Here is a 27347-nt window from a genome sequence, read left to right as displayed (position 1 = left end):
ATCTATGTATATTTATATCTATCTATCTATCAATCTATCTATCTATCTATCTATCTATCTATCTATCTATCCACATATCTATCTATCTATGTATCTATCTATCCATCTATCTATCTATCTGTTTATTGGTTGTTTGAGACAAAGTCACACATGTACTCCACTGGCTTTGAAATCCATATGCAACCAAGGAGAACGTCAAACTCCTGATCTATGTGCTCCTATCTTCACAGTTCTACCTTTTTTGTTCTGGAATTTCTGGAATTTGCCACCATGCTAATATAATCCATGTTAAATGTTCAGAAGTTTGAATTCTCTAAGGAATCCATATAATGTATAAATTAGTTCTGTATGTAAGGTACATAAAAGACTAAATCTGCAGTGTTCTTGGTTTCTTGAATATCTTGTGGTAGTTTGAGTCCATTATTATTTAAATATTCTTTTTCCATGCAAAATGAAATCAAATTAGGTTATATTTAATTTAACTGTGATCATGATCATTCCAAGATTTTAAAATGGGCATGCTTTCCTTAAAAAAAAAATGGAAAGATATCTCATTCACCTGTGTTGGTAGAATCACTGCTGTGAAAAAGACCATGCTATAAAAAGCTATTTAAAGATTCAGTGCAATCCCAAATAAAACACACAGAAAATTCTTCAAACAAATGAAAAAATTCCTAAAATTTGTACAGAGCCACAAAAGACCCTGGATTGCCAAGGCAATCATGATAAAAAAGAACAATGCTGGAAGGATTAACATTCCATCATTCAAGATATACTATACAGCTTTACTAGTAGAAAAGTATGATATTGATATAAAAATGAACTTGTTGACCAGTGGAACAAAGTTGAAGACCTAAGATGAGTACAAATAACTAGAGCCATCTGATATTTGAGAAAGATGAAAAAAAATACATTGGACAAAAGACAGCATATACAACAAATAGTGCAAGGAAAATTGGATAGCCAGATGCAGAAGAAGAAAATTGGAGCATCTCTATCACCATACACAAAACTTAACTTCAAGTGGACTGAAGACCTCAAGCTGAAACTTGAAATGCTGAAACTGGTAGAAATAATAAAGTACCATCATCATCATCATCATCATCATCAACAACAACAACAAAGCCAGTACCCTACAAGATGTGTCAGAAATGATGTTCTAAATAAGATTCCATTTGCCCAGGAATTAAGGCCAACAACTGTCAAGTGAAAACATTTGAGTAAAGAGGTAGCCAACAGAGGAGGAGATGGTCTTTGCCAGCTATACATATATCTGATAGAGAATTAGTATCTAGATTATAAAAGTTTTAGCTAAAAACCAGTTAAGGCAACAAATCACCCAATTAAAATGGCCTATGGATTTGAACAGAGAGTTCTCAAAAGAACACATTAAAATGGCTAAGAAATGCAAATTAAAAAAAACCTTTAAAATTTTATCTTACATCCAGCAAGAATTTGCAAAATCAACAAAACAATCAACATCAAATGCTGGTGAGGATGTGGGGAAAGAGGCATTCTCACTCATTGCTGGAAGGATAGGAAACTGGTGCAACCACTCTGGAAATTAGTATGGAGGATTTTCAAAATATAAAAATAAATCTACTACATGATCCAGTTATACCACTCCTTGGTATATGTCCTAAGAATTCAACAACCTGCCCCATAGACACTTGCTCAGGATTCTTCATTTTTACTCTATTTATAAAACCAGACTCATAAAGACAGACACCACATGTTTTTTCTCCTTTATGGTTCATAGGTCCAAATCTTCAGATGTGGGTATACAAACTGGAGTCAAAACAGAAACTAGGAAAGTAAAAAGGGATCATGAGGAGAGGGTGTTCTAGAGAGGGGAGTAACAAGATACAAGCAATATGAAGGGGAAAAGGGAAAAAATTTGGAGGGGGTCCTTAACTGAGGAGGGAGGAAGTAAGTCAATACAGAAGGAGACAGATGGAAGGATATAGTACCTGAGGATCTTTGATAAAGCCTTAAGTAATCATGCCATTTTATATTTACCTAAAATTTTATATACATACATTAATATATATGTATAATTATGTATAATATATATGATTATATACATATATGCACACACACACACACACACACACACACACACACACACATATATATATATATATATATATATATATATATATATATATGTTAGACACAATTATACCACTTTTATGCTACCTGGTTTGACAATGCTCCTCCTAGAACCATAGACCATCTAGCAAAATCTCAAGCTCGAAGCATGAGAAAAAATTTTCAAGTTGTTCATCAGAGGAGTCCAAGAGACTTCCAAAACAATACAGGATATTGCTGTTGCCTTTCATTGCATCCCAGAAGCTGAAGGTAAGTCGCTAATGCAGAAAACACTATGTACTTTGGACTTGACCTAGATCTAACCTGAAAGCTTCCTCGCTTGAAAAATAGTTTTCATAGTATCTGATGGTACTATGCAAGGTACCAAGGGAGGGTAGCAATAAATATTTCTGTCCAACTGTGATGCCTATGAACCACAACAATGCCCAGACTGGCAAGAGATATTAAAGGTATAATAGTGGCACACAAATCTCAGCCAACAAATATGTAATTGGATTTAAGGCACAATAAACAAAAATAAAATCATTACTTGTACTAGAAACCTAGACAACTACATGGGACAACTGAAAGTATATATCTTAGAAGATAACATATCATTGCCACTTTACTAGATCTGCATAATTCCTTATTGCATTCATTAAAAATCCTAATCCTTATATCCACAAAAGTTACTCTCATGCCTAATTAAGAGTTGCTTTTGTTTGCAACAGAGATCATTACAGAAAAACTGGTGAAACTGCTGAGAATAAATAATCATTGGGTGCCAAGCCCTAGTGGATACATCTATAACTCCTGTTCTTTTTTTTCTTTTTTATGAATGCCTGCCCTTAGCTTGGCTTGTTTCTAAACAGCTTTTCTTTTTTTTCTTTTTAAATATTTATTATTATTTTTTTATATTGCAATACAGTTCAGTTCTACATATCAGCCACGGATTCCCTTGTTCTCCCCCCTCCCGCCCCCCTCACCTTCTCCCCAGCACACCCCCTATTCCCACCTCTTCCAGGGCAAAGCCTCCCCCGCAGACTGAGATCAACCTGGTAGACTCAGTCCAGGCAGGTCCAGTCCCCTCCTCCCAGGCCGAGCCAAGCGACCCTGCATAGGCCCCAGGTTTCAAACAGCCAACTCATGCAATGAGCACAGGACACAGTCCCACTGCCTGGATGCCTCCCAAACAGATCAAGCCAATCAACTGTCTCACCCATTCAGAGGGCCTGATCCAGTTGGGGACCCCTCAGCCATTGGTTCATAGTTCATGTGTTTCCATTCGTTTGGCTATTTGTCCCTGTGCTTTATCCAACCTTGGTCTCAACAATTCTTGCTCATATAAACCCTCCTCTTTCTCACTAATTGGACTCCCAGAGATCCACACGGGGCCTAATCATGGATCTCTGCATCCAGATCCCTCAGTTGTTGGATGGGGTTTCTAGCACTACAATTAGGGTGTATGGCCATCCCATCATCCAAGTAGGTCAGTTTGGGCTGTCTCTTGACCATTGCCAGCAGTCTGCTGTGGGGGTATCTTTGTGGATTTCTGTGGACCTCTCTAGCACTTTGCTTCTTCCTATTCTCATGTGGTCTTCATTTACCATGGTCTCCTATTCCTTGTTCTCCCTCTCTCTTGTTGATCCAGCTGGAATCTCCCGTTCCCCAAAGCTTTCTTTCCCTTGACCCTCGCCCTTCATTACCCCCACTCATGTCCTGGCTGTTCATGTAGATCTCTTCCATTTCTCCATCATTGGGCGATCCCCGTGTCTTTCTTGGGGTCCTGTTTTTTAGGTAGCCTCCCTGGAGTTTTGAGTAGCAGTCTAGTCATCTTTGTTTTACATCTAGTATCCTCCTATGAGTGAGTACATACCATGTTTGTCTTTCTGAGTCTGGGTTACCTCACTCAGGATGATTTTTTCTGGATCCATCCAATTGCCTGCAAACCTCATGATGTCATTGTTTTTCTCTGCTGAGTAGTATTCCATTGTGCATATGTACCACATTTTGTTTATCCATTCTTCAGTTGAAGGGCATCTAGGTTGTTTCCATGTTCTGGCTATTACAAACAATGCTGATATGAACATAGCTTAACAAGTGCTCTTGTGGTATGATTGAGCATTCTTTGGGTTTATGCCCAAGAGTGGTATAGCTGGATCTTGGGGGAGATGGATTCCCAATTTTCTAAGAAAGCACCATATTGATTTCCAAAGTGGTTGTACAAGCTTGCATTCCCACCAACAGTGGAGGAGAGTTACCCTTGCTCCACATCCTCTCCAGCATAAGGTGTCTTCAGTGTATTTGATCTTAGCCATTCTGACAGGGGTAAGGTGGTATCTCAGAGTTGTTTTGATTTGCATTTCCCTGATGATTAGGGATGTTGAGCAATTCCTTAAATGTCTTTCAGCCATTTCAGGTTCCTCTGTTGAGAATTCTGTTTAGTTCTATGGCCCATTTCTTAATTGGACTGTTGGGAATTTTGATGTCTAATTTCTTGAATTCCTTATATCTTCTGGATATCAGTCCTCTGTCAGATGTGGGGTTGGTGAAGATCTTTTCCCATTCTGTAGGCTGTCGCTTTGCCTTGTTGACTGTATCCTTTGCTCTACAAAAGCTTCTCAGTTTCAAGAGGTCCCATTGATTGATTGTTTCTCTCAGTGTCTGTGCTACTGGTGTTCTATTTAGGAAGTGGTCTCCTATGCCAATGTATTCAAGACTACTTCCTACTTTCTCTTCTAGCAGGTTCAGAGTAGCTGGATTTATGTTGAGGTCCTTGATCCACTTGGACTTAACTTTCAATTCTGAACATTTATGTCCCAAACACAAGGGCACCCACATATGTAAAAGAAACATTACTAAAGTTTAAACCACATATAAAATACCACACATTAATAGTGGGAGACCTCAACACCCCACTTTCACCACTGGACAGATCTCCCAAATCAAAACTTAACAGAGAAATAATGGACTTAACTGATGTCATGACTCAAAAGGACTTAATCATTATCTACAGAACATTCCAAAATAACAAAAAAGAATATACCTTCTTCTCAGCACCCCATGGAACCTTCTCTAAAATCAACCACATACTTGGCCACAAAACAATCTCAACAGATACAAAACAATTGGAATAACCTCCTGTGTTCTATCAGACCAACATGGTCTAAATTTAGACTTCAATAACAACAAAAACTACAGAAAACCTACAATCTCATGGAAACTGAATAACACCCAACTGAATCACCAATGGGTTAAGGAAGAAATAAAGAAAGAAATTAAAGACTTCCTAGAGATCAACGAAAATGAAGACACCACATACCCAAACCTATGGGACAGTATGAAAGCAGTACTAAGAGGGAAATTTATAGCACTAAATGCCCACATAAATAAGTTGGAGAAATCTCATACTAGTGACTTAACAGCACACCTGAAAGCTCTAGAGCAAGAAGAAGCAAAGTCTCCCAGGAAAAATAGACGCCAGGAAATTATCAAAGTGAGAGCTGAAATCAATAAAATAGAAACAAAGAGAACAATACAAAAATTAAAGAAACTAAGAGTTGGTTCTTTGAGAAAATCAACAAGATAGACAAGCCCTTATACAAATTAACTAAAAGACAGAGAGAGAGAGAGCATCCAAATCAACAAAATCAGGAATGAAAAGGGAGACAAAATAACACACATTGAGGAAATCCAGAGAATCATCAGGTCATACTTCAAAAACGTCTACTCCACAAAACTGGAAAACCTAAAAGAAATGGATAGCTTTCTGGATAGGTACCACATACCTAAGTTAAATCAAGACCAGATAAACTATTTAAATAGTCCAATAACCCCTAAGGAAATAGAATCAGTCATTAAAAGTCTCCCAACCAAAAAAAGCCCAGGACCAGATGGCTTCAGCGCAGAATCCTACCAGATCTTCAAAGAAGAGCTATTACCAATATTCTCTAAATTGTTCCACACAATAGAAACAGAAGGAACATTACCAAACTCCTTCTATGAGGCTACAATTACCCTGATTCCTAAACCAAACAAGGATACAACAAAGAAAGAGAACTACAGACCGATCTCCCTCATGAACATTGATGCAAAAATACTCAATAAAATACTGGCAAACAGACTCCAAGAACACATCAAAATAATTATCCACCATGATCAAGTAGGCATCATTCCAGGGATGCAAGGGTGGTTCAACATACGAAAGTCCGTCAATGTAATACACCATATAAACAAACTCAAAGAAAAAAAACCACATGATCATCTCACTGGATGCAGAAAAGGCATTTGACAAAATCCAGCACCCCTTCATGATAAAGGTCTTGGAGTGATCAGGAATACAGGGAACATACCTAAACATAATAAAGGCAATTTACAGCAAGCCAACAGCCAACATCAAATTAAATGGAGAGAAACTCAAAGCAATCCCACTAAAATCAGGAACGAGGCAATGCTGTCCGCTCTCCCCATACTTATTCAATATAGTACTTGAAGTTCTAGCCAGAGCAATAAGAAAACATAAGAAGATTAAGGGGATACAAATTGGAAAGGAAGAAGTCAAGCTTTCCCTATTTGCAGATGACATGATAGTATAATTGAGTGACCCCAAAGATTCCACCAAGGAACTGATACAGCTTATAAACACCTTCAGCAACATAGCAGGATACAAGATCAACTCAAAAAAATCAGTAGCCCTCCTATATACAATGGACAAAGAAGCTGAGAAGGAAATCAGAGATACATCACCCATTACAATAGCCACACATGACATAAAATACCTTGGGGTAACACTAACCAAGCAAGTGAAGGACTTATATGACAAGAACTTTAAGTCCCTGAAAAAAGAAATTGAAGAAGATGTCAGAAAATGGAAAGATCTCCCATGCTCATGGATAGGCAGGATTAACATAGTAAAAATGGCAATCTTACCAAAAGCAATCTACAGATTCAATGCAATCCCCATCAAAATACCAACACAATTCTTCACAGACCTGGAAAGAATAATACTCAACTTCATATGGAAAAACAAAAAAACCAGGATAGCCAAAAGAATCCTGTACAACACCACAACCTCTGGAGGCATCATGATCCCTGACCTCAAGCTCTACTATAGAGCTACAGTAATAAAAAACAGCTTGGTACTGGCATAAAAACTGACATGTGGACCAATGGAATCGAATTGAAGACCCTGACATTAATCCGCACACCTATGAACATATAATTTTGACAAAGAAGCCAAAAGTGTACAATGGAGAAAAGAAAGCATCTTCAACAAATGGTGCTGGCATAACTGGATATCAACATGTAGAAGGCTGCAAATAGATCCATATCTATCACCGTGCACAAATATAACTCCTGTTCTTAAAGCTCAGAAACCATCAAGGAAAATGGAGTTGAAAGATTACAAGTCATGGGACCAGGAAGTTTGATGTGCATTGTCTCACCTAGGAATGACAGAAAAAGTAAACACATTTCTCAGCAATATAACTGCTTAAACAATACCTGAATTATGAGAACAGCAATAGATATACGAGAGGGATAAGAGGAAAAACTACAGGCAAATAGTGATTGCTGAGAGAGGGAGAATAAGCACCTCCTACAGGATATCCAATGTTAAGTGCTCAACTCTGCAAATCATAGATACAAACAGAACTAAATGTACCCAGCAGATGGTCTTTTTATGCATATGTGTGTACAATAAAAATCAATTAAAATATGGCTATAATATGAGTAGGAGTAAAGGGGAAAATATAACAGGCTAGAGAGAGGAGACACGGCATATGTTAGAAGAATTAATGAGAAGGGGGAAAATGATGAAATTATATTTTAATTTTCAAAAAATGTGTTGTTTTAGACTAGCAGCCACATGTACTACTTTTTTGACATTTTTATTTTATTTTATTTTTTTCCACTTTTTTAATTTTATAATTAATTTACTTTTACATATCAGCCACAGATTCCCCTGTCCTCCCTCCGCCCATGCCACCAGGGTTCTCCCCCTAATCCACTCCCCAATTCCCACCTCCTCCAAGGCAAGTTCTTCCCTGGGGGGTCAGCCAAGCCTGGTAGATTCAGTTGAGGCAGGTCCAGTCCCCTCCTCCTTACACCAAGGCTGAGCAAAGTGTCTCATCATAGGCCCTAGGTTCCAAAAAGCGAATTCCACATGTACTACTTTATGCAAAAATCCATGGATTTATTATTCTTACTTTTAGGTCAAGTTTTTATCTCTTGATCTTCCTGCCACCAGGGCTGTATTTCCATTGCATTGTACCTTTTCTCTTCTATTACTGAACATTTAAAAACTTTGTTGAGTCACAGAAAACAAATCCCTATTTGAAGAATGTAACTATTTACTTTGGTAATATTCTAAAATTATCTGTGAACATCCTGAGGGAAGGCACAATATCTTACATGATCATACTTCGAGAGCCTGAGAATACAAGTCAAAAACACACAGTTTATTAGAAAATTTATTGTAATTCATAATAATGATCCAAGTTATGATAATTAGAAAATTATACATATGAAAACTGTGCTTTTATTTTAATTTTTATTTTATGATTCCCATATGAATTGCTGATTTGAAGAATTAGCTTTATCATATTATATTAGTATATCATCTCTGATCTACTATCACATAGATTTTTGTTTGTTGTTGTTTTTTTTTTTTTTTTGGTTTTTCGAGACAGGGTTTCTCTGTGTAGCTTTGCGCCTCTCCTGAAACTCACTTGGTAGCCCAGGCTGGCCTCGAACTCACAGAGATCCGCCTGGCTCTGCCTCCCAAGTGCTGGGATTAAAGGCATGCGCCACCACTGCCCGGCCACATAGATTTTTTATTCATGGTAATCTAAACAACAAATACATCTATATTTTCATGCATAAAAGAATTTTAAATATGTTTCCATTAATTTTCTCCAGGAACTTATATAATATAGTTATCGTAACAAATAAATTTAGAGTAAGTTAAAAATTAAAACTATGATAAACTTTTTCTTATAAGAGTAAACATAAAACAAAATTTTAAATAAAAAATATACATATGATTGATTATTTTGTTGTTCTAATAGCTATTATATGATGTTATAATCTTAACTAAGACATATAAGTGAATATAGAATAAAATTATAGAACTTATACAATAAATACAACTATATTTATTATTCATTGGAATAAAAATGACCCTGAATCAATTTGATAAACATTAACTATGAATTATATAGTTTCATAGCAAATAATGATATATTGATGGGCATGTATAGCAGTCTTGGAAAGAGTAAAATATATTTAAAAGTGATATTGTAGGCAATAGAGAACAATCCAGTAAACTATTATACATACATTACAATGATCATGTTTTCAATTACCTTTACATCATTTGAAAATCATGTGATTAGTACACTAATAATACCACAGGAATCTATGAAAACAATTTTATGACTATGATTAGGATACTAATAATACAGAGTTATGGAAAAGTTTATCTCACCTGAACACTCTCCTTTTTACTTATGATTTAGTTCTCTTATAACTAGACATATACATAGCCTGTTTTACCCATTGTCAAAAGTACAAAGTTCTAGTTAAAAAGAAGAAAAATATTTTACATATTTCCAGTTAGTTGTTCAAATTATTACTGGCTTATAAGCTGATGGTCCAAGTAATGACATTTGAGAATTATAAAAATTTTGGATAAAAATAATTTTTAGGATCTGGAGGAATACTCCAGTGACTAAGAGTACTGACTGCTCTTCCAGAAGATCTGTGTTTGATTCCCAGGACCCACATGGAGGCTAACAAGCAAATGTAACTCAAGTTATAGAGGATCTCATGACTTCTTTTGGCTTTAAAATGAAGGTAGAAAACACACCCCAGCTAATTCTATTTTACTAATTCATTCTATGATATCATATGATCATGATATCAAAATAAATGATAAAATAAAAAACATATGAATCTGTACCCATTATGAATATGTAAGAAAAAGTGCTCAGTAAAATAAGAATAAATGTACACAGCCAAAATAATAAAAAAATCATCAATATGTGAAATGATTATACATCATGTCTAAAAGGTATTTTATCTAAGGAATGTAAAGTCAGTTCAAGATATAAAACAGTGAAAATACATTGGGTGCATATAACCTAATTTTTATAGAGTAAAATCTTAAAAATCCCTCAATAATATTGGCAGAATTAACAAATAAATTCACCAAAATAGCAGGACTAAAAATCAGTATGAACTTTTTGAACAGAGTAGCAAGAAAGTAATACCATTTAAAAAAATTAAAAACTTAGAAATCAATCCAGTGTAATAAAACACTTGAATACTGAAAGCTACAAAATTAATGAAAACTTACTCTTAAATAAGTGAAAAGACACCTTGTGTTAAGTGATTAGAAGGCTTAATATTGTGATAATGGCCATATGACCTCCAAAGTTCTAGAGAGTCAGTGAAATCGCATGGCAATTTTCACACACACACACAAAAAATGAAGTGAAAAATCACTGTATTTACATGGAACCTCTAGGATTCCAAATAGCTAAAAGCAATACTGTAAAAGAAAAAAATATTAGAATAGATCACATGCAATTTAAAAGACTGTAAAGGCACTAATACCATAGCAATTAGTATATAGGTAAATGAAACTGAACAGAGCACCCATCCAATCATTGATTGGTAGATATTTATACTGTCTTCAGAAGGGTGTCATTATACAATGGGAAATAATAGTTCCTTCAATGATAAGCATGACAAAACTGAATATCTACACACAAGAGAAGAACTCTTATATGGAGAAGGAATTAGACTCAAGATTCAAATATAAGGTCTGTGGATGTCCTTGAAAGAATATGAAAAAAATCTCCATGATATCAGTCTTGGCAGTAATTTCCTGAGTATGACATCAAAAGTTCAATCAACAAACCAAAGATAAAGGAAATTACTTCAAACTGAAGAGTATTTTTAAACAAAGAAATAGCCAACCAATTGTGTTACAAAATAGGAGAAGCTATTTTAAAAGCTGACAAGGTTTTAATTTCCAAAAATGTATTAGGTAAGACTTACAACTCATTAGAAAAATAAAGCAAAGTAAAAAATAAATGAAAAGACAAGAAATCAAATAGAATTCTACAAGAAGACATAAATGACTAATAGATAAATTTTATTTTATATCACTAAAAACTGTGAAAAGCAAAATGTGAGCATATTACTGCTACTAGAATATATCTAATCAAATGATAGCCAATATTGACAAGTATTATTATTTGAAACAGGAATATAACACACAGGCTCATGTTTTGAGTACTTTGAATACAGGTAGTGACACAGTTCTGGGAGGTTATGAAACTTTGGAGACACAGGGTCTGAATGACAAACACAAGATTATGAGGTGATCCCTTGAAGGTTATACTCATTTATGGTTCTGGTCCTAACCTCTGCTTCCTAGTTGGTTGCCACTAGGTCACTTGTGGACACATTATTTGGCAGACAGTCTGAACCCTTCTGCATGTCTGGAATATTCTTCCATAATGGACTGAAATCTCCTGGAAATGTGAGCTAAAATAAACCTTTCTTCCTTAAGCTGTTTCTATTATGTATTTTGGTAATGGTGAAGAGAAAAGCTACTAATGCACAAAGGACTCAGGATAATCAAAAATGCTTGCACAGTGCTGGTGAGACAAGTAAAATTTTGCAACCACTCTGAGGAATAAGTGTTGGTGTTTATAGTGGGTAGCCATTCCAGCTTTGATCTGGAAGTTCCAACCCCCATTGAGACTTCGGCAACTGTCATGCCTACAAGGTGGGGCCAAGGGAGGCACTTGGAGACCCGAGATCTGGATGAGCGAGCGCTCTCTCGGTTCCGGGACCCTGGACGGTGGAGGTGGGCCAAGCAGAGCTCCAGAGAACACCGCTGGACTGCGATACACCTTCCCCAGACCCCACAACCTACCTATCCCTTAATTTGTAAGTTACACCATTAAATAAATCTCCTTTTAACTACGTGGAGTGGCCTTAATAATTTCACCAATATCTGGCGCCCAATGTGGAGCAAATTCCAAAGACCTGGCTGGCTCCCACCCTCAGCCTCCTCCCCGGCTAGTGGGTACCTAAACCCACTTGCAAAGTTCCATATAACCAGGGAACGCCTACACGGTTTCATTCCTGAAAAAGGGAGCAGCTAGTCCTGTCTCAGTTCCCTAGCTTAGCCCCGAGACCAGGGAAAGAGGCACTCCCCTGCTTCCTGAGTGCCAGCTCCGGCTCCCGCCACCTTGATTCCAGAGAGCTGCAGTCAGCCAAGATCACCAGCAGGCCCTGCTTTGGAGCTGTACCAACACCACCTGCTGGGTGAAAAGTGCTACTACACCCCCCCAAACCACAAAAGGTAACCATATTGTTTCAAGTAAAAGTACTTGATAATTTTACACCTTAAAATTGACTAACAAATTTTGAGTAATTCTTGTAATATGGTCAACATTACCTCACAAGAATTTGAAAACCTTTTTGCCTGTATGATGAATGACATCGTCCTGGAAATATATGACCTTCCTAAGGCATATCTGGCCTGTACCATTTTGGCATTCATCGTAATAATTCACACAGTGTTCAAACACTGGTTTAATAACAAGAACAAGGATGAGTCATTATTGGGACTGATACAGGCTTTAAAAGATAGCAATGAAAACTTACAGAAAAAGATTCTCTCTCTGGAATCTGCTAACCAGGATTTTCAGGCTTTAAAAGATAGCAATGAAGGCTTACAGAAAAAGATTCTCTCTCTGGAATCTGCTAACCAGGATTTTCAGGCTTTAAAAGATAGCAATGAAGGCTTACAGAAAAAGATTCTCTCTCTGGAACTTGCTTTGTAGACCAGGCTGGGCTGGAACTAATAGAGGTCTGCCTGGCTCTGCTTCCAGTGCTAGGATTAAAGGCATACGCCACCACTGCCCAGCTTGTAGACTGTTTACCTTGTTTATGTGAAGCCTTAGTCCTTAGGTTATTTCGGTAGATAAGATTTATAGATTTATAGTCACCTATGCTTGTCATCTCTATAGTTACAATAGTTAGGTTATCCAGATTTACAGATACATACGTCAGATGGACAGGTAATCTTCAAACACTTCATAGACCTAGAGAATATGGCATTTAAATAACTTAGAATTCTGTTGACGTGAGACACAATTGCTCCTGGCTGCACCAATTTGATCCTGAGAGAATGTTTGGCTTCTAAGACATTTCCGTTTGGAAGTTTGTCTTCTTGACACAAAATGGCCTACTGGGCAAAGAACTGCCCTTGCCTCGACGGCTGACAGTAAGAATGCAGTGCTGTCCTTTCTGGACAAGCGGGACACAAGGAAAGCAACCACTGTACTCTGCCAAGACAGGGTAAGATGGTCTTTCAGAATTCCTGCTTCTGAAAATGGTCTGTCAGATACTCTAGGCCTGTAGCCAATTTGAATGCACCAACAATGCTGAGAAACATTAGGTGACTGTCCAGGCTGCCAGCTGTCTCGGTCTACTCTTGCAAGATTCCCGAAAGTTGCTTGCATCCATCTACCATTTCTCAGGTACCATTATATTCCTTCTGAGGTCTTTGATGGGATTGAAGACTAGCAGTTATAGTTACAACTTAGTAGAGAGAACATATTAAGTATTAGATTCAGGTTCTTTAGGATAGGACACCTTTTGGAATGATCTTGGTAACATGCCATTTACCTATGCTCTATACTTCTCTGGATTTTAGTATGTGTTTCTGGCTTGATATTGTTTGCATTGGTTGTAGTTCCATCTTATCTAGGTCATTATCCCTCATTATTCCTGGACAACATTTGAAAACCATTCCTTTGTATATAGTCTTGTATTAGGTTAGAACCTTCTTAAAAAAGGGGGAGATGTAGTGAGTAGCCATTCCAGCTTTGATCTGGAAGTTCCAACCCCCATTGAGACTTTGGCAACTGTCACGCCTACAAGGCGGGGCCAAGGGAGGCACTTAGAGACCCAAGATCTGGATGAGCGAGTGCTTTCTCGGTTCCGGGACCCTGGACGGTGGAGGTGGGCCAAGCAGAGCTCCAGAGAACACCGCTGGACTGCGATACACCTTCCCCAGACCCCGCGACCTACCTCTCCCTTAATTTGTAAGTTACACCATTAAATAAATCTCCTTTTAACTATGTGGAGTGGCCTTAATAATTTCACCAATAATGTTTCCCAAAATATTAAACTTGGAATCTAGTACTTCTACATGTAGTGTAGGTTCAAAAGAATAAAAGCAGGGAAATAAACTCATATTAGTGTAACAGTGGTCATAGCTGTATTATTCAAAATGGACAAGACAAGGAAACTTTTGAAATGTCTATCAATGGAAGAATGCATAAATAAAGTAAAAAGCACAGAAATACAAATATCATTCAGTTTAAATAAGTAAAGATTCCCAGTCACATTCTACAACACATGTGAACCTGGAAGAAATGAAATTGAGTAAAATAAGCTAGACATGGAAGACCAGTATTTCATGCTTCTATTTGTATGTGGAATTTAAAGGTTTCAAACTCATAGCATCAGAGAAAGTAGCTGATTTCAGGAAATGGCGATATAGAAAATGAGGAGTTGTAATGTATTGAGTATAAAGCTTCAGTTATATGAAAAGTAAAAGTCTATAAAGCTGCTGTATACAATCATACAATACAAATAGTAGTAACATTCTCAACTTAAACACTTGTTGGAAGAATAGATCTCATTATCTTCTTACCAAAAACATAGTAATGAAATTTACTTTAAAATTTTTAATTAATTCAAGATACTAATAGATTAAATTACAGAATCATCTCAATTTTATCAAAAAATAATTGACCAAATTCAACACAGTTGCATTACATGAATACAAAACAAAGTTGATACAGAAGGAAACTGCCAACCTTATGAATAGAATCTTTGAAATAAATCTCCTTATAATTGCATATTTAAGGTGGAGACAATTAAAGTTTTCCCTCAGAACATTAGGAACCAAAGAAAGATGGTAATCTCACCGCTTCTCTTCATCAGTGAACTAGAAACCTCAGTCACAGAGAGCAATTAAAAAAGATATCAATAGACAGATAACTTTGTCTATATTGTTGCATACAGTGAGATATACATACAAATCATAAAGACAATACAGTAAAGTAACTTCAAGTAATCTATGATGACCATTAGAGATTTTAATGTTCAAAAAGTTGAAGACAAGATCAATATAGAAAAATATTTGTATTTCTACATAATAACAGTGGACAATCTGAAACTTAAATTAACAAACCATTCCATTTAAAGTTGGTTTAAAATTCATTTAATAATTATGATTTAACTCGTTATGTATAAAATGTATGTTCTGTATCTAGAAAACACTATTAAGGGGGGGCTAAGGAGATCCAAAAGAGATATTTTGTGTTCAGAAATCACAATATGTAATGTTAAGATGGAAAAACTCACCAAATTTATTTGCAGTAACAACATTATCCTCATTGAAATTCTAATGGGTCTTTCAGTAGAAATTGGTGCTGAAAGTGATTCTAGAATTCTCATGGAAATGTATAGAACCCAAAATATCCAAAGCAATCCTGGTTTTAAAATGGACTCACATTTCCCAATTACAAATCTTTTTTTTTTATAAAGATACAATGTTCAAAACATGATAACACTAGCATAAGAATTGATATAGACCTTAGGATAGAATTCAGTCAAGAAATCAACCCTTACTTTGATGGTGAAGTGATTTTTTTGATAATGGTGCCAACTCAATCCAGTGGAGAAAAGTGTTCAACAAATGGTGCTGGGACAATTGGATATCTGTATGCAAAAGAATGAAATCAGTCGACTAGCCATCAGCAAATACAATAATTCAAAGAGGATCATTAATCTAAGTGTAAGAACTAAAGTTATAACACTTAGAGAAAAGGGAGTAATATATATTCTAGAATTGTATCTTGCAAAAGATTCTTTGATACTTCACCACAAGTGGTAACATAAAAGACAGAAATATTGATCTCTATCAGATTAATTTTTTTCATCAAATAATATTGTGAAAAGCAAAAAAATTATAGTCAATAAAGTGAGGTGAGATACTCTAAAATTACATCTGAAAAGGGTATTATAATTTAGAATATGTGAATAAGATCTATAGCTGCAAAAATGAAATACAAACATCCAAATTCACAAATAAATAAAAAAATTAAGCAGATACTTCTCAAAGTTGTGTGGGTATACCATAACTACAGGAAAATACACTCAAAATCTTTATCAGGGAATCCTAGTCAAAGCTCCAATGAGATAAGCTCACATGCACCAGTCCCTTATTATTAAAATGATAGATAATAGACAATAGTAAGAGTTGGGGAGGACAGCAAGAATTTAAAGCCCGCATAGACTTGAAATACGAATGCCAAATGCTCTAGCCACTTTTGAAAATAATATGGTAGTGTTCTAAGTAATTATCACATTGAGTTATCATAGGACCCACAAATTCAATTCCCATTTGTATGTGCAAGATAAATTAAAGCATAAGTCAACAGAAAAATTCTACACAAATATTCAAAGCAACAGTAAGTATAATAGCTAAAAAGTGAAAGACATAGAAACAAATAAGGTACATTCATGCAATAGATAAACATAGAGATAGTGCAAATTTCAAAGCAGCACAGCATTTATACAATGGCATGAACAATGCTGGCTACTTTTAACCCAATTTATGCTGAGAATTTGGGAAACTGTGGTCGGGATGTAATGTACGATGGCATAATTAATTAATTAATTACAAATATAATAACAACAACAAAAAAGTATTTGAACGAAATGCACATTATAATGATTAATAAATACTTTCAACTTGGCCAAAAAGAACATATATACAACTCATATATATATATATATATATATATATATATATATATATATATATGTTATCACATTATTATTATGATTATATATTTCAATATATAATCACACACACACACATACACACATATACACACATATACAACTCAGGCCAAGTTGGGCGCAATTGACTAAGAAATTAGCACCACTAAAAAAAAGTTACATTGTACTAGGGAAATATTAAATATGCCTTGATGACATCTCATAAAGTGGGAAGGAATCATCTATCAAAAGGTCACATGTTTAAAATTATGAAATTTTTATTTGAGAATAGAGCTTGCACAGGCCAATTTAGAACAACAGCCCCAGAAATATTTTCCTATGTTTAGCAGGATAGGAAATAAGAAGCTACTGTAGCCATGTCCCAAGGTAACCCAACTATTTCAGTATCCAATGGCATATCTCCCCATACTTGGTTTGGGGGCATGCAGAATCTAAGAATTGCAATTATGAGAAGTGTCTCTTCATATACTGAAAGAAAAATTGAGATGCCAGCCAATGTGTTTGCAGTGCACCAAGCTATCATCTGAAGCCTAAGTTTCAAGGTAGACTTGAGATTCTAGGAAAAGAACAATCTGCCAAAAAAGCTGCAAAGAGTATGTAAAAAGCCTCATAAGAGAGAAGCCAGGAAGGCTGCAATCAGCAAGATCAAGTAGGGATGACTATTCTCAAGTCTTTGATGCTCACATCATTCTATCATGTGTCTAGGATGCAGTCATAGAGCTACAGGACTTAATAACTGCATTGTTGAGTTTGGTCCAATTCACCAATACAGTTTTCCTATTATTCAATTTTCTATTCTAGACATTTGCCCTTTTTCATTGTGTCTTAGAATCGTGAAACTTTCTTTTATTCTTGACTGAGACAATGATTTTCATTGAATATTAAATAAGGCTTTGATATTGGACTATATAGTAAAACTAAAACAGTTAAGACTTCTGGAACTCTTGGGGATGGACTGAATGCATTTTGGCTTAGAGACTGGCATTAGCCTCTGAGAGCAAGAAGTAAAATGTAGTGGTTTAGATCTTAAGTGCATTCTCAAAGCTCATGTGTTTAATACTTGCTCTCTAGCTGATAGCATCATTGGAAACTAAAAGAAATTTTAGGAGGCAGAAGGAAATCAGGTCAATAGAAGTGTGCTTTTGAAGAGAACATAGACTCCTCATTCAGGTTTCCCTCTGTCTATGCTTCCTGGACTCCATGAGGGGAGCAGTCTGCCACATGTTCTTTGTACTAATGTTCTGCCTATATATAGATCCAGGAATAATAAAAGCAAGTGACCATAAGCCAAGTTAAGACATTAATTATTTTATTATTTTTATTAAGAAATATTTTTATTCATTTTATATACCAATCACAGATCTTCTTCTTCCCTCCTCCTTCCCCTCCAGCCTCCCCAGCAACCCATCTCCATTCCCTCCTACAAGAAGGTAAGGCCTCCCATGGGGAGTCAGCAGAGTCTGGTACACTCAGTAGAGGCAGGTCCAAGACAATTATTTTATGATGTTTATCACAAATATTGTCATGTAGCTCCAAAGTGACTCTAGCACACTAAAACTCAGTGACACAATTCTGAGGAAAAGGAATTTAATTTATTAAATGTATACAGTAGCTAATACAAATTCCCACCATAAGAAAATAAGAAGAATTATAATACAAAACCAAATCAAACAGAAGTAAAAATAAGGATAAGGATAGAAATCAATGATATTTTTTACTCAGGGGAACAATAAGTACAAATCAAAGATACTTCTTTCTTTGAAAACAATCAATAAAATTTAAAAGCTTTTCTATACTGAGCAAAAAAGAAAAAAAATCTCAACATCCAAACAGGAGTACTACTAAAGATGCTTCATATACTAAGAGCAAAATGAGAACATTGGGAACACTATTAAAACTTGTAAAATATTCCAGGCGGTGGTGGTACTCATCTTTAATCCCAGCACTTGGGAGGCAGAGCCAGGTGGATATCTGTGAGTTAAAGGCCAGCCTGGTCTACAGAGCGAGATCCAGGACAGGCACCAAAACAACACAGAGAAACCCTGTCTCAAAAAAAAAATAAAATAAAAAACTTGTAAAATATGAAAATTAATCTGAGTACTTCTACAGTTAGTAAAAAGTGAATTTCAATTTGAAAAATACCCCTCAATAAAATATTTATACATAATACTGACATGTGAATGTCACTTATTCTACTTTTATGCATATCTTGTCATGCTGGTAATTGTCATGGTTCATAGATGATGCGGCTGGCTAAGGACTGTTTAGGACAGCTTGGATACTATTTTTTGTAACATTAACCTGCTTTAATATCCAGTGTACAGACAACATTGAACTGAATCTAAGGAAATGGGGACACTGTGGGCATAATTAGGAGACCAATTTATTTCCTGTATGAGGTTGGTTTGTGCCACTAACCACCACTTTCCTGGTGTTTTGGGGCTTTGCTTTATTCTTATATTATATCCTTGAGGTCTCTGTATAAGAGTCAGAGTAAGATGATGTGATGAAGACTAGTAATGATGGGCCTGTCGATGATGGAAGCCGTCAAGAGCCAGAGAATGCAGGCAGTTTCTAAAAGTTGAAAAATTCAAGAAAATATTTTTTCTTTACTCACTAAAAAGAAATATAACACTGCCAACACAGTGACTTTTACCATGTGAAACCTATTGCTAACTTTTAACAACTGCAGGAGCTGTGTGAAAGAAGGTGTGTTTTAACTCACAATTCTCATTCTAATTTGATACATAGTATTTTCTAGAACCATAGAAGCTAGACCACAGTAAAGAGTCTTGCAAGTCAGATTTAGCTGGAGTCCTTTGAATCCTTTGTCCTGAATATGTGCTGTCTTCAGCAAGAGGGGCCACGCTCAACCCATAAAAGGTAATAATGGCTACATTGATATTCTGTATTGTTTTGGTAGTCATTTTGATTACTCTAACCAATCACTTGAGTAGAGGTTTCTCATTCCCTGGATTTTGCTAGTTTAGGTTCTTGTGGGGGTGCAGTGTCAGCTCAAGGAGCTTCACTTATTTTAAGACACACACACACACACACACACACACACACACACACACACACACACACACACACACACGTATTATGTACAAGTTAAGTAATATAAAATAACTCCTTAAAACTTTATTAAACAACATTGGTGTTATTGGTTCCCCATCCTTTTTTCTCCTTCTGTATAGACCTCCCTCTCTCCTCCACTGTTCTTCTGCTTCCTACTTTATATCATCTGTATTCTATTATTCCCATCCCAAGTTCCTTTTCTTTAGTCCCAACACTAGGCAAAGAATTATAGGCAACAAATGACTGCTGGGAGAATTGGCCTCTTCCGGGGATGAGACCCCTTTTAAGTTTTCCTGAAGCTATATACACAGAAACAACAAAAATGACTCAACAAGTTATACTTATATATGTGTGCATACACAGCCATACATATACATATATGTACATAATAACAATCAAAGAAAAAAATCTATGAACTTGAGAGTTGGGGGACATGTAAGGGGTTTGAGAGAGGGTCACTAGAAGGATCTGCAGGAATGAAAGAAAGGGGGAAAGGAATGTAAATCTATTTCAATTAAAAAATATCATTAAAATTAAATGTAAGAAAAACATGACCTAAAGATACCAAATGGAAAATTTCAAAAATCAATAGTATCAATTAAAAATCTACAAGCATAAACGGTTTCAATAAAGAATTCTATCAATATGTTAAGAAGAATTAACAATTATATGATAGTATACTGAAATAGAAAATGGAACACATAAAATTTTATTTTTGAAATGTGTGCTTTACAGTAAATACAAGAAAATAAATAATTATAAGACAAAGCTGCTAGTCAATATCCCTCCTGGTCATAACTTCTAAATTTCAAATAAAATTTAGTAAGCCATATATATTAATGAAGAACAAGAAACATTTTCTTGGTCTGGATTACTACATTCTGCATATTGTTTTCTGTTTTATTAATTCACCTGCATAATTCATACTTTTGTTTTTTCTTTAAGTGTAATAAAATTTTACTCTGTAGACATATCACATTTTTATTATCCATTTATCATGTGATATATACCAAGGCTGATTCCATTTCCTAGCTATTGTGAATAGCTCACCAATAAACATGAATCTGTGAGTATCTCAGTAGTGGGATATAGTTCTTTGGGTATATCAGGTGTGGAAAATTGGTAGTGGTAGTTCTATTTCCAGCTTTTAAATAAATATCCATAAAGATTTCCAAAGTTGTTGCACCAGATTGCATATGTGAATCCTAGATTAAAATATTTAAGTTTGTGTGTTCAATTTAGGGTCCCTATAAGAACCAGAAATCTAGAAAGTAGGTGACTGCCTAAAAGTAGGAGATAATACAGTATAGGTAAAATGAAATTAGAGAGAGGGAATACTATGAGCAGAAAGATTTAAGCAGGGACTGAGTGGGTAAATAAGGGAGGTGAAGGGGTTTGGGAAGGCTACTAAAATGATAGCAGTATACACAAGCCATGAGGAAACTAATTCTTTTATAAATAATTTAAAAAGCAAGGTATATTAAAAATGAGTTAAATGTACCCTGCCTGACCTAAAAAACTCCTTTAAATCATGGGTCATTCCAAGCTGCTGCTGAGGACCATGTCTGGGTATGTGGTCTTATCACAGTCAGTGTCCGTGTTGAAGTCCATGGCACATGTTGCCACCATGGGCCACATGGAGGCTCCAGGGTTTGGGCTGAAACCCATGGCATTAAAGACGCCTTAAGACCATGTTACAGCCACAGCCATACAGATCTCAGTGGCCTGCACTGATATCTGATGCCATGATGACATATGGGCCAGAGTTGCAGCTGAGGGCCATGTTTGGGTCCATGGCCCTACTACAGCCAAGGTCTGTGTTGATGTCTGAGGTTCCTCTTACAACTGAAGGCCATGTGGATGCCCAAGATCTGGGGCCATGTTAGTGTCTGAGGGTCATACTGTCGCTGGGACTGTGGCAATCTAAAAGCCTGAACTGTCACCTGGGGCAATGGTGACATTCAGACCTGGCTGCTACTGAGGACCATGTCTTGATCAGTGGTCCTACTGCAGCTTGGGTCTGTGTTGAAGTCCGAGGTCCTTGTTGCCACCAAAGGTTACATGGAAACCTGGGGTCAGGCTGCAACCTAGCCTTGTTGGTGTCTAGGAACCATGCCACTACTAGAGCCATTATGATCTGAGTGTCCTGTGCTTTCATCTGGAGTCAGGATGTCATCTGGGCTCAAGCTGCTGTTGACAGCCATGTCTTGGTCCATGGTCCTATTACAGCTGGGGTCTGTGTTTTTGCCTGTGGCTTGTGTCACCTCAGGGGACCATAGAAACCATGTATGATGAAATCAGAGGGCCATGCTGAACCTACCTGACCTTTGCTGGCCCTGGGATAGTTGTCTCTGCCCCTCTCTGGACACTCCAGCAAGTGAGTTAGTCTGATCTTCATGGGTGAGCTGACTCCTGAACTCAGGAGATGTTCACCATGGGCAAGGGATAACTGACAGTGATGGCATGGGTGTAGGGGAGCTGGCTCTGCCCCTTGCCTAAGGGGGGCAGCCCCAGTGGCCTGAACTTACCAACTCAACCACCACCCAGGCCCACAACCAGGCCTGAGGTTGGCCTAACTTAACATCTACCCTATGTAGGACCTGCTGGAGCTCATGAAAGGACTGAGTCTGTGGAAGGAGACCCACAGAATCTCTATGACTCAGGACTGCCATGGGATATCTGAGAGGAGTTTCAGTGAGGATACAGTGAGGATGATGGTGTACCAGAAACCAGAAGCCTTGCATCAGACCAATGACTCATTGCAATAAACATTTGCTAGTAAAGCTGATTGGACAAAAGGGCGTACTGTGTGACACACCATGGCTCTGAATGCCACCAGGATGAATGAAGAGGTGTTGTAAAGGTGGGAAAGATGGAGGGGCAAAGAGGTTTTTCTTGGTTGCAGGGTGTTAAGAAACCATGCTGGATCTTAGTTGGAAGCTTCCTTCTGCTAGCTAGCTTTGATAGTGCTGGAAGCTGCTATTCAGACTGCTGGGAGAGAAAATACATCAACAGCCTTACCTAGCTGGGACCTTATTAACTACAGTACTAACCTGCCACAAAAGATGTGCCCACATATACAATAGTGGGATAACTCTTATAGGAATAACTATTTGCTTGTTGATTGGGTTTGAAACACAATGAAGCTATGAGAATCTATATCTAGTACTATAAATCTGCTCAAAAGACCATGATCAGGATGTAGGTTCCAAGTTAGAACTTAATTCTATTGGATAGATAAACTGACATAGCATTGAGCTGCTCTCTAAATATACATGTTTGCCCATAAACAATCATCACTCTCAGCTTTAATCAGAGAAGCCTTTCTTTCCAGGTAAATGCAGTAAATAAAGAAAACCTTACCCAGTACATTATGAGCACTAAAGGAGATAGAAACATATGAATAAAAAAGTCACAAAACAATTATCTTTTTTGCAGATAGATCTAATAAGTAAACTTCAGTAAAATGGCAGTTTATAAGATCAATATGTTAGATTAACATTTTTCATATTATAATAAAGAGTAAGTTTGATGCTTGAAAATAGAATACCATATATACCTGTTCAAAAATAATGTGAATGCTTGTTTTTGCATTCAGAAAGAAATCAGTGAAAATTTTAAAAAGAAAATGAGTGTTCATGGATTATTGCATAATACAGTAAAGATATCATCTCTAAACTTATCTATAGATTTAATGCAATTCTTATCAACATGCCAGAGAGAAATTTTGTGGATATGCTGTTAAAATATACAGAAATGCCTAAATTGCATAATTCCGTAACACTATTGAAAAATAAGAATAAAGTAGAAATAAGTAATACCAAGATGCCATGGTTAATCTTCATTGTCAAATTGACTGGAATTTGGAATCACCTAGGATATATTTAATTGGCCATGCTGTAAAGGTGCATCCAGAGAGGTTTGATGAGGGTAAAATTAAATTATCTTGACTGTAATGATAGAAGGCTGGCATAGTTACATGGATAAATAGAGAAGAACACCAAGCAATGAATATAGATTACTTATTTTAAATATATGTATGAATTCATCATCCAATGCAGGAACATTGATGTTTTTAACAAGTGATTGTGGAGTTAAAAATTCACCCAAACATGTAAACACCCATCAAATTTCAGAAGACACTCTTAAAATGGTAAAACTGAAAAAACATGAAGAAAAAAATCACATGAAAACATCTTCAGGATCAATGGCCAGGAAAAACAAAGTTTAGAATTGACAGTAAAAGTATTACAAAAGAATAAAGGTGAGTAAATTGAACTTTATGAAATAAGTCCACCCTTTAAAAGGAAAACATACTTTCAAATTTCGTATCTGACATAGGACTCATGTAAAGAACTCTGGCATTTAGGGTATGGTGTTACATGTCAATAGTCCAAGCAGTAGGGAGGCTGAGTCAGCAGGAACAGCCTCTGCTACACAGTGAGACTGTCTCAAAAACAATGCAACCTAGAAGCTCTCATTATTTAACACTAAGAAAACAATCCAATTATAAAATTGGCAAAGTAAGAAACAGTTTAAGAAAGCTAATAGACACACAAGAGGTTCCATACTACTAATCATCAGGGAAATGAAACTAGGCCTACAATCAGAATCACTGTATACTCGTTGAGTACAGTTGCAAGTAAAATTAAACTAGTGGCAACACAAAATACTGATAAGGATGTGGAGGAACTGCAATATTCATATATTGGTGATGGGAATATAATATGATCTAGACACTATAGAAAGTAGTTTTTAAGTTTGACTCAACATTTACAATCTTAACTATTTGTTCCTGAGAAATGAATGTATAACACACAAAACTGTCTGTGAATGATTACAGAAGCTTCATTTATAATTGCCCCAAATCTAGAAACAATTTGATATCCTACAATGAATATGTGGATCAGTGGCATCACACTATTGCACTTGCAGAATTACAAAAACATAAAGGTAAAAGGAATGTATAGAACACATTGGGCATATATCAGGGGAATCAGACTGAAAGAATAATTGCTAACCTTTAAAATAACATGTTGTATGGCTACACTTACAGATGAAATTCCAAATGAGAAAAATTATAAAGATGGATAACAGAATAGTGGTATACAAAGATTATAGATTATGAAAGGAAAAAGAAGTACGACCCAAAAAATAACAGGAAAAATACCTATGATGTTATAGAATAACCTTATATTTAATCATGACATTATTACACAAACTTACATGTAATAATTACATAAAATAATATATGGACAGGAAAGAATACAAGTAAAACTGGAAAATTCTGAGAAAGACCTATGAAACAAAACTAAGTCTCCTGACTTTAATAATGAGCCACAGTAATAGAGGTTATTGAGATTAGGAATATTTGACAAGGAAAATATGTTTTGTTTTTGTAACATATTCTGTGAATATATAATATAATTGTTTATACATAAAAATATTTAGAGATGGTGGTATGTAAACAAGATCCAAGATACTATGTTTATTTTACTTTAGACTTACTTAGTATAAAATGTACAAAAATTTTTTGTAAAAATAATGTCTTTTCTTGGTCTTTAGTTTCTATTATATATATTTTTATTGATATTATGATCACAGTTTCTCCTCTCCCAGCCTGCTGTTCTTTATTAACTGAAGTTTTATGAAGATTATTTACAAAGTTAAATTTTCCTTGATTCAATACATTAGTTTCTCTTAGAACAAAATTAGAATCTTTAGAATTTACCTTTGTAATTTTAAGCAGGAGTAATAATTATTTCAAACATCTGGATAGTTTAAAGTGCTACTCCTTCTAAATATTAGTTCACTACCTAAAGCTATTGTAATTATTCCACACAAAATAGTTATTCTGTTTAGTTTATAATACCACTACTTTTTAAATATTTAGTGTACTACTTAAGACTACTTGAGAATAAAGGTAAACATCAAATTAAATAGATATTATTTACATTATTGTATTGCAAATTTATTGTTATAATTTGTTCTTATTTGAATAAATAGAAATATAGTATTTTTCTAAATAAAATACAGCTTTGATTATTATATTCTAATCATTTTAAAGTATGAGATTTTCATCTGTACTACTCTGTGAATTGATTCAAAAGCTGTTTCAGTGGGCTCATGTTTGGGAATATTTGACATATTTATTTTCCCACTATTTCTACATGTGACCAGACTTACTAAAATGTGTCTTGATGAACACTGAACTTTAAAACATTATGTAATACAATATAAATGGACCAAATAGAAGTGAATACTAGTGCATATTTTCCAATTGTCCAACAGTTTAAGAATATATCAAAGCATTAATGCTGTGAAGAAAAAAATTTTTGTGATTATTTTTAAATTAAATATCCTCCTGTTTTGTTTTGTTTTGTTTTGTTTACTGAGGAGTCTTAGAGGTGAAAAGATGATGAAGTCACCACCAAAGGGACCATGTGGCACAATGTCATTATAGGCAATTGACTTGGTTAATTTATTTGGCAAAGTCTATAGAAAGATAAAATCAAACACTCAATTTCAATGACTGGTCAGTTTAGTTAGAACATTTTATTCAAACAAAAAATGTCAGGTTGGTGAGTCATTTTGGATGCAGTCTGAATGGATTTTTCTGTCAGGAAATCCTAGAATGCATAAACTTTTACATGTTCACATATTAAAGTCCCATGCAAAATTCAAGTTATCATTTGAGGCATTTATTATAATAGTAACCACTCAGTTTTGCCAGGTGCAGAAATCAGTAGGCTACATGAAAAATAGCAGCATTTCTTCATTTTTGGAATTTCGTTAATAATGGCAATGTTGGCATTTTATAGCTTCCAGAGCTATAAATCATCAATAAAAACATGATGATATTCAAAGCAGATGTGAAAGCATATGTTTGCTACAGTTGTATAAACTGCTTACTTGTCATACTTAATAAATGTTAAGACTTACACAGTAACTTGTTCCCTTTCAGTACCTGAAGTCTATTTGAGAAGAATACATTTGCCTTACTATCTCAAATACAATGAGTAGAAGGTGAAATGAAAAGTCATTTTTTAAGGAAAACTTTCCATTATAATTTGGATGTAGTTTAACATGCTAGTTATTGTCTATTATTGTTCTCATCAGTATATGATCAAACTATTTGTGTCATTCAGAAGAAATAGATAAAGAAATACATTTAACTGTGTGTTTTATGAAAATAAGTTAATGTGCCTATATCCTCATGTTCCAGCAGTGTACAAAGAGCTCTATCTTGTTAGCTAGAATTTCATTACCTGCAT

The 27347-nt window shown here is 35.6% G+C and overlaps 1 protein-coding gene across 1 annotated transcript in view; it reads right to left on the bottom strand.

Moving 5' to 3' along the window:
• Dach2 (dachshund family transcription factor 2) overlaps positions 1-27347 on the bottom strand; it is a 511265-nt gene that overhangs the window by 58865 nt on the left and 425053 nt on the right. The window contains exon 9 of the mRNA XM_052735012.1: positions 15820-15909. Coding sequence (XP_052590972.1) covers positions 15820-15909 — 90 coding nt within the window. The remainder of the gene's footprint in view (positions 1-15819; positions 15910-27347) is intronic.

Source organism: Peromyscus californicus, unplaced genomic scaffold (genome assembly GCF_007827085.1).
Source record: "Peromyscus californicus insignis strain IS unplaced genomic scaffold, ASM782708v3 Scaffold_10__1_contigs__length_136768540, whole genome shotgun sequence".
NCBI classification, from domain to species: Eukaryota; Metazoa; Chordata; class Mammalia; order Rodentia; family Cricetidae; genus Peromyscus; species Peromyscus californicus.
This window is presented reverse-complemented; position numbering and strand designations above follow the sequence as displayed.